A 16415-nucleotide genomic window follows, 5' to 3' on the forward strand; every position below is an offset into this window, starting at 1 on the left:
CAACATCCTCCAGCATGACCGGTTTGGCGGTGGGTCAGTCATGGTGTGGGGTGGCATTTCTTTGGGGGGCCGCACAGCCCTCCATGTGCTCGCCAGAGGTAGCCTGACTGCCATTAGGTACCGAGATGAGATCCTCAGACCCCTTGTGAGACCATATGCTGGTGCGGTTGGCCCTGGGTTCCTCCTAATGCAAGACAATGCTAGACCTCATGTGGCTGGAGTGTGTCAGCAGTTCCTGCAAGAGGAAGGCATTGATGCTATGGACTGGCCCGCCCGTTCCCCAGACCTGAATCTAATTGAGCACATCTGGGACATCATGTCTCGCTCTATCCACCAACGCCACGTTGCACCACAGACTGTCCAGGAGTTGGCGGATGCTTTAGTCCAGGTCTGGGAGGAGATCCCTCAGGAGACCATCCGCCACCTCATCAGGAGCATGCCCAGGCGTTGTAGGGAGGTCATACAGGCACGTGGAGGCCACACACACTACTGAGCCTCATTTTGACTTGTTTTAAGGATATTACATCAAAGTTGGATAAGCCTGTAGTGTGGTTTTCCACTTTAATTTTGAGTGTGACTCCAAATCCAGACCTCCATGGGTTGATAAATTGGATTTCCATTGATTATTTTTGTGTGATTTTGTTGTCAGCACATTCAACTATGTAAAGAAAAAAGTATTTAATAAGATTATTTCATTCATTCAGATCTAGGATGTGTTATTTTAGTATTCCCTTTATTTTTTGGAGCAGTACATAATACCTACATAATATTATAGCTAGACTACATATCGCCATACAAACAATATAATACCTACATAATATTATAGCTAGACCACATATCACCATACAAACAATATATAATATCTATATAATATTATAGCTAGACTACATATCACCACACAAATTATATAACATAATACTTATACTACATATCGCCATACAAACGATATACCTAAATATTATAGCTAGACTACATATCGCCATACAAACGATATAATACCTATATAATATTATGTCATAGGTAGGCTATATATCACCATACAAACAATATATAATACCTGTATAATATTATAGCATAGCCAGGCTACATAATCGCTATACAAAGTATATAACACCTATATAATATTACAGCATAGCTAGGCTATACACAGCCATACAAAGTATATAATATAATAGCATAGCTAGAGTATATAAGTGGAAACACTTATCTCCCTCACTGGCTTTAAGCACCAGCTGTCAGAGAAGCTCACAGATCACTGCACCTGTACATAGCCCATCTATAATTTAGCCCATACAACTACCTCTTCCCCTACTGTATTTATTTATTTATTTTGCTCCTTTGCACCCCGTTATTTCTATTTCTACTTTGCACTTTCTTCCACTACAAATCTACCATTCCAGTGTTTTACTTGCTATATTGTATTTACTTTGCCACCATGACCTTTTTTGCCTTTACCTCCCTTATCTCACCTCATTTGCTCACACTGTATATAGACTTATTTTTCTACTGTATTATTGACTGTATAGGGGCCGGCGGAGAACAGTAGGTTAACTGGTTCAGGGGAAGAACGACAGATTTTTACCTCGTCAGCTCGGGGATTCGATCCAACAATCTTTCGGTTACTTGCCCAACGCTCTAACCACTAGGCTACCTGCCGCCCCGTAATGGTAATGCCGGTATTTTCCACATTACCTCCTTTGGCATGACTGATTGACAGTTGATATCAATCAGCGTAAATAAACACTGGAAGGGTTTGGGTGAGACTTTAAAATGTATACAGTGTCAGGAAAGGAGGAAGGAAAAAGAATGAAGAAAGCATACCTTGACGTAGGACGGCTGTTTTTCCAGGATAAGATCGGCAACTTTTTTGGAAACCTACAGAGCGAGGACAAAAAAAAATAACCCAGTCAGACGCTTGTAAATGCCATCCCACCTGAGAAACACGGTTATCATACTATGGTAGAGCATGGAGAAAGAATAGCTGGCTTTGGTGCCTGTATCTAAAACATAAGTCTTTAACCAAGAGGATTCTCACAATGTGGAATATCTGTATTGTTGATCAAACCGAGACTGAATTAGCCTGCACTTTACTACGAGACTGAACTAGCCTGCACTTTACTACGAGACTGAATTAGCCTGCACTTTACTACGAGACTGAACTAGCCTGCACTTTACTACGAGACTGAACTAGCCTGCACTTTACTACGAGACTGAACTAGCCTGCACTTTACTACGAGACTGAACTAGCCTGCACTTTACTACGAGACTGAACTAGCCTGCACTTTACTACGAGACTGAATTAAATCTATACTTTACTACGAGACTGAATTAAATCTATACTTTACTACGAGACTGAATTAAATCTATAATTTACTACGAGACTGAATTAAATCTATACTTTACTACGAGACTGAATTAAATCTATACTTTACTACGAGACTGAATTAAATCTATACTTTACTACTAGACTGAATTAAATCTATACTTTACTACTAGACTGAATTAAATCTATACTTTACTACTAGACTGAATTAAATCTATACTTTACTACGAGACTGAATTAAATCTATACTTTACTACTAGACTGAATTAAATCTATACTTTACTACTAGACTGAATTAAATCTATACTACTAGACTGAATTAAATCTATAATTTACTACTAGACTGAATTAAATCTATAATTTACTACTAAACTGAATTAAATCTATAATTTACTACTAGACTGAATTAAATCTATAATTTACTACTAGACTGAATTAAGTCTATACTTTACTACGAGACTGAATTAAATCTATAATTTACTACGAGACTGAATTAATTCTATACTTTACTACTAGACTGAATTAAATCTATAATTTACTACTAGACTGAATTAAATCCATACTTTACTACGAGACTGAATTAAATCTATAATTTACTACTAGACTGAATTAAATCTATAATTTACTACTAGACTGAATTAAATCTATACTTTACTACTAGCTACTTAAGAATAGCCTATTGTGTGTTGTACAGTATGTGCTGTACTCTATGTAACATTGGCATTATTCAAATATTGTGTGTATCATAGTCTTCATTGGTGTTTTCTGAGAAGCAAGGCCTAAAGGACAGAAAAGGTCAATGTTGCATTGATGAAATGGAATAAGAAATGTAACATCTCCTGTAGAAATATCTACCAGGTTGGGTTAACTACCAGGTTGTAGAAATATCTACCAGGTTGTAGAAATATCTACCATTTTGGGTTAACTACCGTAATTTCCGGACTATTAAGCGCACCTGAATATAAGCCGCACCTACTGAATTTAAAAAAATATATATATTTTGAACATAAATAAGCCGCACATGTCTATAAGCCGCAGGTGCCTACCAGTACATTGAAACAAATGAACTTTACACAGGCTTTAACAAAACACGGCTTGTAACAAAAATAAATAGGCTTTAACGAAACACGGCTTGTAACAAAAATAAATAGGCTTTAACGAAACACGGCTTGTAACAAAAATAAAAAATGAGCAGTAAGCTTTAGTTGTCTTTTTGCACTGAGTCAATTCCTCACGCTGCTGTTTCCAACGTCTTATCATCGACTCATTAAGACCAAGCTCCCGTGCAGCAGCTCTATTTCCTTTTCCAACAGCCAGATCAATCGCCTTCAACTTGAAAGCTGCATCATATGCATTTCTCCGTGTCTTTGCCATGATGAGGGTGACAAAATGACTACCGTAATCAGAATGATGGGAAGTTTGAGAGCGCTCGATTTAATCTAAACAGTAACAAAAAAGTTGTTTGACCTTAACCCGTTCGGCAATTTCATTGGTCTAATGAAAGCTTCATGCAGCCAAAAAACTGAACACGTCACAGTGTTTTTTTGGGAACAAAAAAATTTAAGCCGCGAGGTTCAAAGCCTGGGAAAAAAAGTTGCGGCTTATAGTCCGGAATTTACGGTACCAGGTTGTAGAAATAACTACCAGCTTGGGTTAACTACCAGGTTGTAGAAATAACTACCAGCTTGGGTTAACTACCAGGTTGTAGAAATATCTACCAGGTTGGGTTAACTACCAGGTTGTAGAAATAACTACCAGGTTGGGTTAATTTAACCCTGGACTAAATCATGCCAACACTCTCACACAGCATGCTGTATTTACTCAGTAGAAGAAGCCATGTTTGTGCACCTACACAACACGACATACTCACAATAAATACACAAGGGGCAGACTTGCCACCTAGCTACACATGGCCTAGTTCGTTGTGGATAGCATCTGACTTATAACACATTTAGGGCAAGGCTGTAGTGGGGATAACACACACAGACACACACAGCTAGGAACATAATGTTCCAGAGCGTTGTCGATGCTCAGTACACAGCTCCACAGTGAGGGGGAGCTGATATATTGCTGTACGGAGACGGGGAGCTAACTGGAGCCCTGAACAGAACAGATGGTCGGACTGTTCAGCTGCTACACTCGCTTGCTCAACTGTGTGTGTGTGTGTGTGTGTGTGTGTGTGTGTGTGTGTGTGTGTGTGTGTGTGTGTGTGTGTGTGTGAGAGAGAAGAGAGGAGAGAGAGGAGAGAGAGAGGAGAGAGAGAGAAGAGAGAGAGAGAAGAGAGGAGAGAGAGAGAGAAGAGAGAGAGAGAAGAGAGGAGAGAGAGAGAGAGAGAGAGAGGAGAGAGAGAGAAGAGAGAGAGGAGAGAGAGGAGAGAGAGGAGAGAGAGAGAGAGAGAGAGAGAGAGAGGAGAGAGAGAGAGAGGAGAGAGAGAGAGAGAGAGGAGAGAGAGAAGAGAGAGGGAGAGAGAGAGAGAGAAATAATGAATGTGAGATGGAGAGTTAGAGGGGATAGCCTCTGAAATCAACCATATTTTTTTAAATAAAGAAAAGTAGAAACCATACTAATACCTTTATGAGGTTATAAAAAGCAAAGATGACTGTTTGTAAGATGCGTACATGCGTGTGTACATGCTTGGGAAACATGTTCTGTGCCAGGGGTCTATGCTTTTTACAAGGAGCACGTGTGCGCCGAAATTGGAAAAATGTTGGCACACCCAAAGAAATGTAGGAGCACAATGAACAATATTTGAGGTAATAAAGCTAGAATCCTTCATTTTTCTAGCCACACTGGTGCTCCTAAATTAAAATTACAGATCGCACAGCAAAATATTTAGACGCATAGCAGTGGTTCAGTGTGAGGGGTCACTGCACTTACAGCACAACACCAGTCCCATTTGGGATCCAGAGAAAGGGCTCATCCCTGGTACAGAGACCCTTCTCTTCACTCAAACACAATTCACTCAAAAAACACATCCATATCATCAATAAGCAGCAGTGTGGAAAAGACCCAATCACCTGCAGGGGCCCACACCCCCACACAGATTAGCCCGCCCATCACCTGTGATCTGACAGAGCCCAACGGTGAGGTATAATTCACATGTAATTGACTGGGATGCAGAGCGGAGTTAATAGCCCAATTTTCTGGCTTCACACCCCATGCATTTTAGCTAAGAGCTGTCAATCAGAAAGGCTACTGGGTAGCAGTAAGAAATGGCACCCTATTCACCATATAGTGTGCACTACTTTTGACCAGAGCCCTATGAGTCCTGATCAAAAGTAGTTCACGATATATAGCGTAGGGTGCCATTTTGGACGCAGGCTACTGTAAGTGTTCTTCACCAGCTGCAGTTAGGGGTCTAAAAGCCAACAGCCAATCACATCGAATTCAGAAAGATAATCAACCAGTCATTGCCCTCGGTTTGTAGCCCAAAGGTAGAGACCGTGAAGCTGGACAGAAACAGTGGGCGTTAAGTTAGCCTATACCCGTTAGCCTATACCACTGCAGCATCCTAACATAACTCAATCATACACTGAGTGAGACGTTTCTATGTCAACAAATTTGACACACTAAAAGGTGTAAAGGAACATGTTGATTTCATGCAGAGCCGTGGTGGTAACACTCCCCGGTACATGTCACATACAACTACCCACCGCAATCAGAGACCGGGGCTCAATGTCCACCCTTTCCATTACTTATCCTACCTGCCTGTCTCCCCATCTCATTTCCTTACTGCCTGAATAAAACTAAATGTTGATTTATCTCATGTACTAAATCCATTCTTTGAGAGTTCCATCTGAGGTCTGTGATGCTAAGTGTCAGAGAGGCAGGGAGTGAAGTGGATCATTTCAATTTCTCTTATTACCTAAATGACACAACACCAGCCCTAGTGATTTCATAGCCAGCCTACTTTACCAGTACTGCACCAAATGAGGTTTCTATAATTCGTTAAGGGGAGACAGACAGTGGTGATGTACTGTATATCAAGCAGCTAAGTAAACACGGTGGCCATCTAAAAAAATACTTTCTACATCCCAAATAGAATAATATCACCTAAATCCCTCAAACTCAACTCTGGACCTGGAAGCCAGCTATTGTTCCCCTCCAATCGGGGACTGATTTAGACCTGGGACAATAAGTGACCTCATAGGTAAGAGTTGAATACCCCTGGACTATATGGTGAATAATATCATAGCCTATTCCCCAAAAGTAGTGTACTGTGTAGGGAATAGGATGTCATTTAGGACACACCCGGAGCATGAAACCCAGGAAGAGTCCTGGTCAATATCAATGAGTGAGCTGGATCAAATCCTCCCCCCCCCCCCCCGCCGGCCCCTTCCTCCTCCTAATACACCTGGATCAATACATACCGCCGGCCCCTTCCTCCTCCTAATACACCTGGATCAATACACACCGCCGGCCCCTTCCTCCTCCTAATACACCTGGATCAATACACACCGCCGGCCCCTTCCTCCTCCTAATACACCTGGATCAATACACACCGCCGGCCCCTTCCTCCTCCTAATACACCTGGATCAATACATAATCACATTGGGACCAGATGTTTGTCTATTGCGTGTGCCTGCTTGTGTGAAAGAGCTGTATTGTGTGTACCCATGTCCATGTAGCCAACTTATCATGTATCAGCTAATCACTTGAACAATAAGTAGTAGTGGAGTACAGCAATCTATATAGTTCACACACACACACACACACACACACACACACACACACACACACACACACACACACACACACACACACACACACACACACACACACACACACACACAAACAACAACAAAGCGAAAACAGGTTTTTAGAAATGTTTGTAAAAAATGTAAAAGAAATACTGTATTTACATAAGTAATCAAACCCTTTGCTATTAGACTCAAAAGCTCAGGTGCATCCTGTTTCCATTGATCCTCCTTGAGATGTTTCTACAACTTGATTGGAGTCCACCTGTGGTAAATTCAATTGATTGGACATGATTTGGAAAGGCACACACCTGTCTATATAAGGTCTCACAGTTGACAGTGCATGTCAGAGCAAAAACCAAGCCATGAGGTCGGAGGAATTGCCCGTATAGCTCCGAGACCGGATTGTATATTGTATATATATAAATATTTCTGCAGCATTGAAGGTCCCCAAGAACACAGTGGCCTCCATCACTCTTAAATGGTTGAGTTTTGGAACCACCAAGAGTTCCTAGAACTGGCTGCCTGGCCAAACTGAGCAATCGGGGGAGAAGGGCCTTGGTCAAGGAGGTGACCAAGAACCCAATGGTCACTGACAGAGCTCCTCTGTGGAGATGGGAGAACCTTCCAGAAGGACAACCATCTCTGCAGCACTCTACCAATCAGGCCTTTATGGTAGAGTGGCCAGACGGAAGCCACTGCTCAGTTAAAGACATGACAGCCCGCTTGGAGTTTGCCAAAAGGCACCTAAAGGACTCTCAGACCATGAGAAACAAGGTTCTCTGGTCTGATGAAACCAAGATTAAACTATTTGGCCTAAATGCTAAGTGCCACATTTGGAGGAAACCTGGCACCATCCCTATGGTGAAGCATAGTGGTGGCAACATACTAGGAATCCTAGAAGTTATAGAGAGACTCCCCCTCTTACAGTCAGAGCAGAGCCCTTGGCATCTCTAATGTGGATGACAATCATACAGCAGACAAGTAATTAACTGAGAGATGAGCCTCAGCCAACGATGTGTCAAAGCTGCCAATTACACTGCGAACCTCGACCACCTCCCTATATAGCAGCCATTCTCTAGAACAACAGCTTCCCCCCGGGGGGGGGGGAAATCACCCATTTGTTTTGGATGGAACTCATTTAAGGGAGAAGTTCTATAGAATGCATCAATGCACCATTCCTATCTACAGTACAGTATCTACTCCTCTGCCTCAGCGAGGGAAATATTCAATTTCACATCAGGACATAGGGATGGAGAGGCCCTCTCAATAGGTACCGTAATTTCCGGACTATTGAGCGCACCTGAATATAAGCCGCACCCACTGAATAAAAAAAAAAATCTTATTTTGAACATAAATAAACCGCACATGCCTACCTAGCCGCAGGTGCCTACCGGTACATTGAAACAAATGAACTTTACACAGGCTTTAACAAAACACGGCATGTAACAAAAATAAATAGGCTTTGACGAAACACGGCTTGTAACAAAAAAAATACAATTAGCAGTAAGCTTTAGTTGTCTTTTTGCACTGAGTCAATTTCTCACGCTGCTGTTTCCAACGTCTTATCAACGACTCATTAAGACCAAGCTCCCGTGCAGCAGCTCTATTTCCTTTTCCAACAGCCAGATCAATCGCCTTCAACTTGAAAGCTGCATCATATGCATTTCTCCGTGTCTTTGCCATGATGAGGCTGACAAAATGACTACCGTAATCAGAATGATGGGAAGTTTGAGAGCGCTCGATTTAATCTAAACAGTAAAAAGTTGTTTGACCTTAACCCGTTCGGCAATTTCATTGGTCTAATGAAAGCTTCATGCCGCCAAAAAACTAAGCACGTCACAGAATGTGTTTTTTTTTTTTTTTTTTTAAATGTGAAAGCGGGAAAAATCCATATATTAGCCGCGTCATTGTTTAAGCCGCGAGGTTCAAAGCCTGGGAAAAAAGTTGCGGCTTATAGTCCGGAAATTACGGTAGTTATCAATCAGAGAGAGAGTTCAGATCCTATAGGGAATGTCATTATGCATGTACACAATGTAGCACAGTGGAAGTCTATATCCAAAGCTATGAATATGTGATGGAGGAGAAACCATCCTTCTATGCATTTGTTTGAAAGGATCAGATAGGTGTGTAAGCAATACAGTGAAAATTCCACCTTAACAATCAGAGGACAAGATAGAGCTATTACCGTACATACCTACAGGAAGTGTCTAGGGGTCGTTTGCTAACTAGGGGATTACTTGGAATTCAGCATACGATGAACTCCATCCTACGGGGTGGGGGCGAGGCGATCTGAGGCCGGGTTAGTCATTCACAGCCTGGGTAAGGCAGAAGACTTGATAAGGCCCCTGGTCCTCTGGTCCTGGTATTGACCCCTAGGGGTCTCAGGCTGGCAGCCAGCTGTCTGCTCTGTTAAAGAGCTCTGTCAGACAGTCAGTGTTCTGTCCACAGAGGCCTCCATCTTTCATCCTACCACCGCTAGGGATCATGGCTCTGGCCCTGCCTCGCTCCCTGAATAGACAGCTCTGCTATGTGAGACACAATGCAGAGCAGGAGGAGGCTAGGGAGGGAGTCACAGTGAAGGATGAGAAAGAAGGGAGAGAGGAAGGATCCAGATTTTCTACCCTTCTTCCAAATTGTGCAGCTGCACACTCCACATCATGAATTTAAAAGCATTGGATTGGTGTAAGCATTGGCTTGAGGGAGTTTCCCACATTGTTCAATCTATGACAGGGAGTATGCAAGTGCACACTTCAGGAGAAGTGTAGAGAATTGTAGCACATTCAGGGAGAGAAGAGGAAGGTACAGAGGGAAAGATGAGGCAGGGAGGAAAGGAGGATGCAGGAAGAGAAGGAGGATCGAGGGAGAATATGGGTTGCATATTTCTAAAATGATTGCGATATTGTTCCTCTGCTGGCTAGCTCTCTGCCCTCCAGGCCTGGGTGGCCTGCAGAGAACCTCTACAATAGTGATGATGCTCTTTTTAAGCAATAAGGCACAACGGGGTGTGGTATATGGCCAACATACCACGGCTAAGGGCTGTTCTTCTTGGGGTGGCAGGTAGCCTAGCGGTTAGAGCGTTGGGCCAATAACTGAAAGGTTGCTAGATCAAATCCCAGAGCTGACAAGGTAAAAATCTGCTGTTCTGCCCCTGAACAAGGAAGTTAACCCACTGTTCCTAGGCCATCATTGTAAATAAGAATTTGTTCTTAACTTCTCTGGGCTAGGGGGCAGTATTTTCACGGCCGGATAAAAAAACGTACCCGATTTAAACTGGTTACTACTCTTGCCCAGAAATGAGAATATGCATATTATTAGTAGATTTGGATAGAAAACACTCTGAAGTTTCTAAAACTGTTTGAATGGTGTCTGTGAGTATAACAGAACTCATATGGCAGGCAAAAATCTGAGAAAATTCCAAGCAGTAAGTGGCCTGTGAGAATTTGTAGTTCTTCTTTTGATTCTCTATCAAAACTACAGTATCTCTGGGGTTACGTAGCACTTTCTAAGGCTTCCATTGGCTCTCTAAAGTCTTCAGAAAGCGGATTGAGGCGTCTCCTGCCTCTGGGCAGAGTATAATAGCTCAGTTTCTCAGTGCTGTCTGGTGACAAAGAGATAGGATATGCGCATTCACGAGATCACGCTGTTTTTTTCTTTCCCTCTTTGAATGAATACACTATTGTCCGGTTGGAATATTATCGCTATTTTAGGAGAAAAATACCATAAAAATTGATTTTAAACAGCGTTTGAAAGGCTTCTAAGTACGGTAATGGAACATTTGAATTTTTTTCTCTCGAAATGCGCTTGCGCGTTACCCTTTGGATAGTGACCTGAACGCACGAACAAAACGGAGGTATTTGAACATAACTATGGATTATTTGGAACAAAAACAAAATTTATTGTGGAAGTAGCAGTCCTGGGAGTGCATTCTGACGAAGATCAGCAAAGGTAATACAATTTTTCTAATAGTAATTCTGAGTTTAGTGTGCCCCGAAGTTGGCGGGTGTCAAAATAGCTAGCCGTGATGGCTGAGCTATCTACTCAGAATATTGCAAAATGTGCTTTCGCCGAAAAGCTATTTTAAAATCGGACATAGCGATTGCATAAAGGAGTTCTGTATCTATAATTCTTAAAATAATTGTTCTGTATTTTGTCAACGTTTATGATGAGTAATTTAGTAAATTCACCGGAAGTTCAGTGGGGATACATTTTCTGAACATCACACGCCAATGTAAAAAGCTGTTTTTTGATATAAATATGAACTTGATTGAACAAAACATGCATGTATTGTATAACATAATGTCCTAGGAGTGTCATCTGATGAAGATCATCAAAAGTTAGTGCTTCATTTAGCTGTGTTTTGGGTTTCTGGGACATATATGCTTGCTTGAAAAATGGCTGTGTGATTATTTTGGGCTATGTACTCTCCTAACATAATCTAATGTTTTGCTTTCGCTGTAAAGCCTTTTGAAATCAGACAATGTGGTTAGATTAACGAGACTCTTATCTTTAAAACGGTGTAAAATAGTCGTATGTTTGAAAAATTGAAATTATTGCATTTTTGACTGGCTGTTGCAGGTCACGTCCCACCTAGCCCAGAGAGGTTAACTGACTTGCCTAGTTAAATAAAGGTTAAATAAAAATAAATAAATAAATAAAAATGATGCACAACGCATCACGGAGTGCCTGGACACAGCCCTTAGCCGTGGTATATTGGCAATATACCACAAACCCCCAAGATGCCTTATTGCTATTATAAACTGGTTAGCAACATAATTAGAGAGGTAAAAATAAATGTTTTGTCATACCCGTGGTATATGGTTTGATATACCACGGCTGTCAGCCAATCAGCATTCAGGTTTCGACCCACCCAGTTTATAATTACTAATAACACTTTGGGCCTGCAGCAGAAACACTAACACTAACTATTAATCACAGTATATCTGTAGCGGTGTAAAGCAGTCTTGCTGAATATAACATGCCAATATCCACCTGGGACTGCACTTCTCCAATGTGCAATATAGGAGTCGACTGTATGTACATGCCCAGGTTAACAGTATAAGCTCAGGGTTAACAGAAATGACATAGAACTGCAGAATCACCAATTTTATGTTCTCTGTATTCAGATGTTGCAGAGCAATATACTGTACTCAATTATTTAGGTCCTTGTTTTGAACACTAAAGATGTTGTCATACAATGTTATGTTGGCCTTCGAAGTGCACGGATACAGTATAAACGGCATAGCCATTACCAATCAGGGAGAAGTATCTGTGGGAGTGAGTGACCCAGTGCTGCTCATGTCATTTCCTTCACTTACCGCTGCTTGTTGTCTCTTCAGCTTGTCTCTGTACTCCTCCAGCTCCTGCAAGTTCAGCTCAGGTGGGAGTTTCTATCATAAAAACACACAATAAAAGCATTGTTACAATACAATGAGAATACAATGCCCAATAACTTCTTAGAAGATAAAGCTATTCTGTGGAATGCTTTGGTGTGTGGAGTGAACCACCTGCCAGAAAATAAATCAAAAGATGACTTATCATGGACACCGAACTGAAATCCAAATGCCAGCAGCTTAGAGCCGGGCAGGATTTCGTTTGATTTGTTTCTTTTAGAAACTAATCTTAATTCTTTGGAGTTCCAGTTTGTTTAAGTACCATTTTTCAAAAGAGCCTCCACGGTCTTCATCATTTAAAAAGAGAAGAAAAAAAAGTGGCAGAATTGTATAGCACACATGCTTAGACGTATAATAAATTTAAAATGGAGGAGCACTACTTAATTGGTGAAGAACGAACAAGGGGAAAGACAGCAGCAAAAAACTAAGCACTGAGGATGATGGGTAATTGCTTTCCACTTGGCTGAAAGTCTAATTTTGTAATCTGGAAGGTTGTTGTTCTTGCGACACTGCTAAATCTAATGAGATTTCACACCCTTCCTCCGCGAGTGTTTAATCCATCAATCTGGAAGTCATCGGCGTGTGAGCAGGAGAAGACGCCACAGTGACGCTAGAATAGATACACCCGTCAAGGGGGGAGAGGTGTCCCACATAACAAGTTTGGGAACCAGGGGGAGGGAGGTGTAGGTAGGGAGGCCTCAAGTCCCTGTAACTAGTCAGCGTAGACACCAAGTCCCTGTAACTAGTCAGCGTAGACACCAAGTCCCTGTAACTAGTCAGCGTAGACACCAAGTCCCTGTAACTAGTCAGCGTAGACACCAAGTCCCTGTAACTAGTCAGCGTAGACACCAAGTCCCTGTAACTAGTCAGCGTAGACACCAAGTCCCTGTAACTAGTCAGCGTAGACACCAAGTCACTGTAACTAGTCAGCGTAGACACCTAGTCACTGTAACTAGTCAGCGTAGACCAAGTCACTGTAACTAGTCAGCGTAGACCAAGTCACTGTAACTAGTCAGTGTAGACCCCGCTGAGGCACCAAGTCACTGTAACCAGTCAGTGTAGACCAAGTCACTGTAACTAGTCAGTGTAGACCAAGTCGCTGTAACCAGTCAGTGTAGACCAAGTCACTGTAACCAGTCAGTGTAGACCAAGTCACTGTAACCAGTCAGTGTAGACCAAGTCACTGTAACCAGTCAGTGTAGACCAAGTCACTGTAACCAGTCAGTGTAGACCAAGTCACTGTAACCAGTCAGTGTAGACCAAGTCACTGTAACCAGTCAGTGTAGACCAAGTCACTGTAATCAGTCAGTGTAGACCAAGTCACTGTAATCAGTTAGTGTAGACCAAGTCACTGTAACCAGTCAGTGTAGACCAAGTCACTGTAACCAGTCAGTGTAGACCAAGTCACTGTAACTAGTGAGTGTAGACCCCGCTGAGGCCCCAAGTCACTGTAACCAGTCAGTGTAGACCAAGTCACTGTAACTAGTCAGTGTAGACCAAGTCACTGTAACTAGTCAGTGTAGACCAAGTCACTGTAACTAGTCAGTGTAGACCAAGTCACTGTAACTAGTCAGTGTAGACTAAGTCACTGTAACCAGTCAGTGTACACCCCGCTGATTGCACTGTTTGGTACTATATTGTACAATGTATAGTGTACATGACGATCGGACTGTTATGGGAGGTCCAAGCCTGTTACATGGCATATGCCTCAGTCTTCCTGTGGTGGATAAGGCTTTTGTATGCTGGTAGGGTGTCTTGGTATCTGGGCTAAGTGGTGATAGTCATCGAAACAAACTAGGATCTATTGGACTTCATGGACAAATATAGCTCCAGATACAAGCGTTGATTTAGAATTAAATGGAACATGTAAAATAATAAGATCATAAAAGACAGAATAGCTTATAGCTTTTTAAGAGCGTGGAAAGCAGGTCCTTCACAGAAATTCCCTTGTTGCTGTTTATATCCCTTGTTGCTGAGGGTTTAGCGCTTGAGGTAGTCACCTCATACAAGTACTTGGGAGTATGGCTAGACGGTACACTGTCCTTCTCTCAGCACATATCAAAGCTGCAGGATAAAGTTAAATCTAGACTTGGTTTCCTCTATCGTAATCGTTCCTCTTTCACCCCAGCTGCCAAACTAACCCTGATTCAGATGACTATCCTATCCAGGCTAGATTACAGAGACGTCATTTATAGATCGGCAGGTAAGGGTGCTCTCGAGCGACTAGATGTTCTTTACCATTCTGCCATCAGATTTGCCACCAATGCTCCTTATAGGAAACATCACTGCACTCTATACTGGTCATCTCTGTATACCCGTCGCAAGACCCACTGGTTGATGCTTATTTATAAAACCCTCTTAGCCCCCTTATCTGAGATATATACTGCAGTCCTAATCCTCCACATACAACACCCGTTCTGCCAGTTACATTCTGTTAAAGGTCCCCAAAGCACACATCCCTGGGTCGTTTGCCTTTTCAGTTCGCTGCAGCTAGCGACTGGAACGAGCTGCAACAAAACACTCAAACTGGACAGTTTTACCTCCATCTCTTCATTCAAAGACTCAATCATGGACACTCTTACTGACAGTTGTGGCTGCTTCGCGTGATGTATTGTTGTCTCTACCTTCTTGCCCTTTGTGCTGCTGTCTGTGCCCAATAATGTTTGTACCATGTGTTGTGCTGCTGCCATGTTGTGTTGCTACCATGTTGTTGTCATGTTGCTACCATGCTGTGGTCTTAGATCTCTCTTTATGTAGTGTTGTGTTTAGGCTGCAGCATAGACTGAACTGTAGACCTAACTGACTAACTCACCTCCAGCTTGTGTCTTCTGGGTCTGTAGTGAACAGTGGGCCTAACTAACTAACTAACTAACTCACCTCCAGCTTGTTGTGTCCTCTGGGTCTGTAGTGAACAGTGGGCCTAACTAACTAACTAACTAACTAACTAACTCACCTCCAGCTTGTTGTGTCCTCTGGGTCTGTAGTGAACAGTGGGCCTAACTAACTAACTAACTAACTCACCTCCAGCTTGTTGTGTCCTCTGGGTCTGTAGTGAACAGTGGGCCTAACTAACTAACTAACTAACTCACCTCCAGCTTGTTGTGTCCTCTGGGTCTGTAGTGAACAGTGGGCCTAACTAACTAACTCACCTCCAGCTTGTTGTGTCCTCTGGGTCTGTAGTGAACAGTGGGCTTAACTAACTAACTCACCTCCAGCTTGTTGTGTCCCCTGGGTCTGTAGTGAACAGTGGGCTTAACTAACTAACTAACTAACTCACCTCCAGCTTGTTGTGTCCTCTGGGTCTGTAGTGAACAGTGGGCCTAACTAACTGACTAACTCACCTCCAGCTTGTTGTGTCCTCTGGGTCTGTAGTGAACAGTGGGCCTAACTAACTAACTAACTAACTCACCTCCAGCTTGTTGTGTCCTCTGGGTCTGTAGTGAACAGTGGGCCTAACTAACTAACTAACTCACCTCCAGCTTGTTGTGTCCTCTGGGTCTGTAGTGAACAGTGGGCCTAACTAACTAACTAACTCACCTCCAGCTTGTTGTGTCCTCTGGGTCTGTAGTGAACAGTGGGCCTAACTAACTGACCTTAAGCTTGTTGTGTCCTCTGGGTCTGTAGTGAACAGTGGGCTTAACTAACTAACTCACCTCCAGCTTGTTGTGTCCTCTGGGTCTGTAGTGAACAGTGGGCCTAACTAACTAACTAACTCACTCACCTCCAGCTTGTTGTGTCCTCTGGGTCTGTAGTGAACAGTGGGCCTAACTAACTAACTAACTCACCTCCAGCTTGTGTCTTCTGGGTCTGTAGTGAACAGTGGGCTTAACTAACTAACTAACTAACTAACTAACTCACCTCCAGCTTGTTGTGTCCTCTGGGTCTGTAGTGAACAGTGGGCCTAACTAACTAACTAACTCACCTCCAGCTTGTTGTGTCCTCTGGGTCTGTAGTGAACAGTGGGCTTAACTAACTAACTAACTAACTAACTAACTCACCTCC

At 42.5% G+C, this 16415-nt stretch overlaps 1 protein-coding gene and 1 long non-coding RNA gene across 3 annotated transcripts in view; both read right to left on the minus strand.

The window, feature by feature from the left end:
* The window catches only part of vps50 (VPS50 subunit of EARP/GARPII complex), a 239731-nt gene that overhangs the window by 192862 nt on the left and 30454 nt on the right, over positions 1–16415 (minus strand). For both annotated transcript variants that reach the window (XM_029734820.1, XM_029734819.1), the window contains exons 4-5: positions 12339–12410; positions 1822–1875 (exon numbers count right to left, since the gene is read on the minus strand). In XM_029734820.1, coding sequence (XP_029590680.1) covers positions 1822–1875; positions 12339–12410 — 126 coding nt within the window. The remainder of the gene's footprint in view (positions 1–1821; positions 1876–12338; positions 12411–16415) is intronic.
* LOC115175531 (uncharacterized) lies at positions 15166–16368 on the minus strand. Its single transcript, XR_003872054.1, has 2 exons — positions 16272–16368; positions 15166–16198 (listed from the first exon to the last, which is right to left on the minus strand). It is a non-coding gene; the product is annotated as an uncharacterized LOC115175531 (long non-coding RNA).

The sequence above is a fragment of the Salmo trutta genome, chromosome 36 (genome assembly GCF_901001165.1).
Source record: "Salmo trutta chromosome 36, fSalTru1.1, whole genome shotgun sequence".
Classification (NCBI taxonomy): Eukaryota; Metazoa; Chordata; class Actinopteri; order Salmoniformes; family Salmonidae; genus Salmo; species Salmo trutta.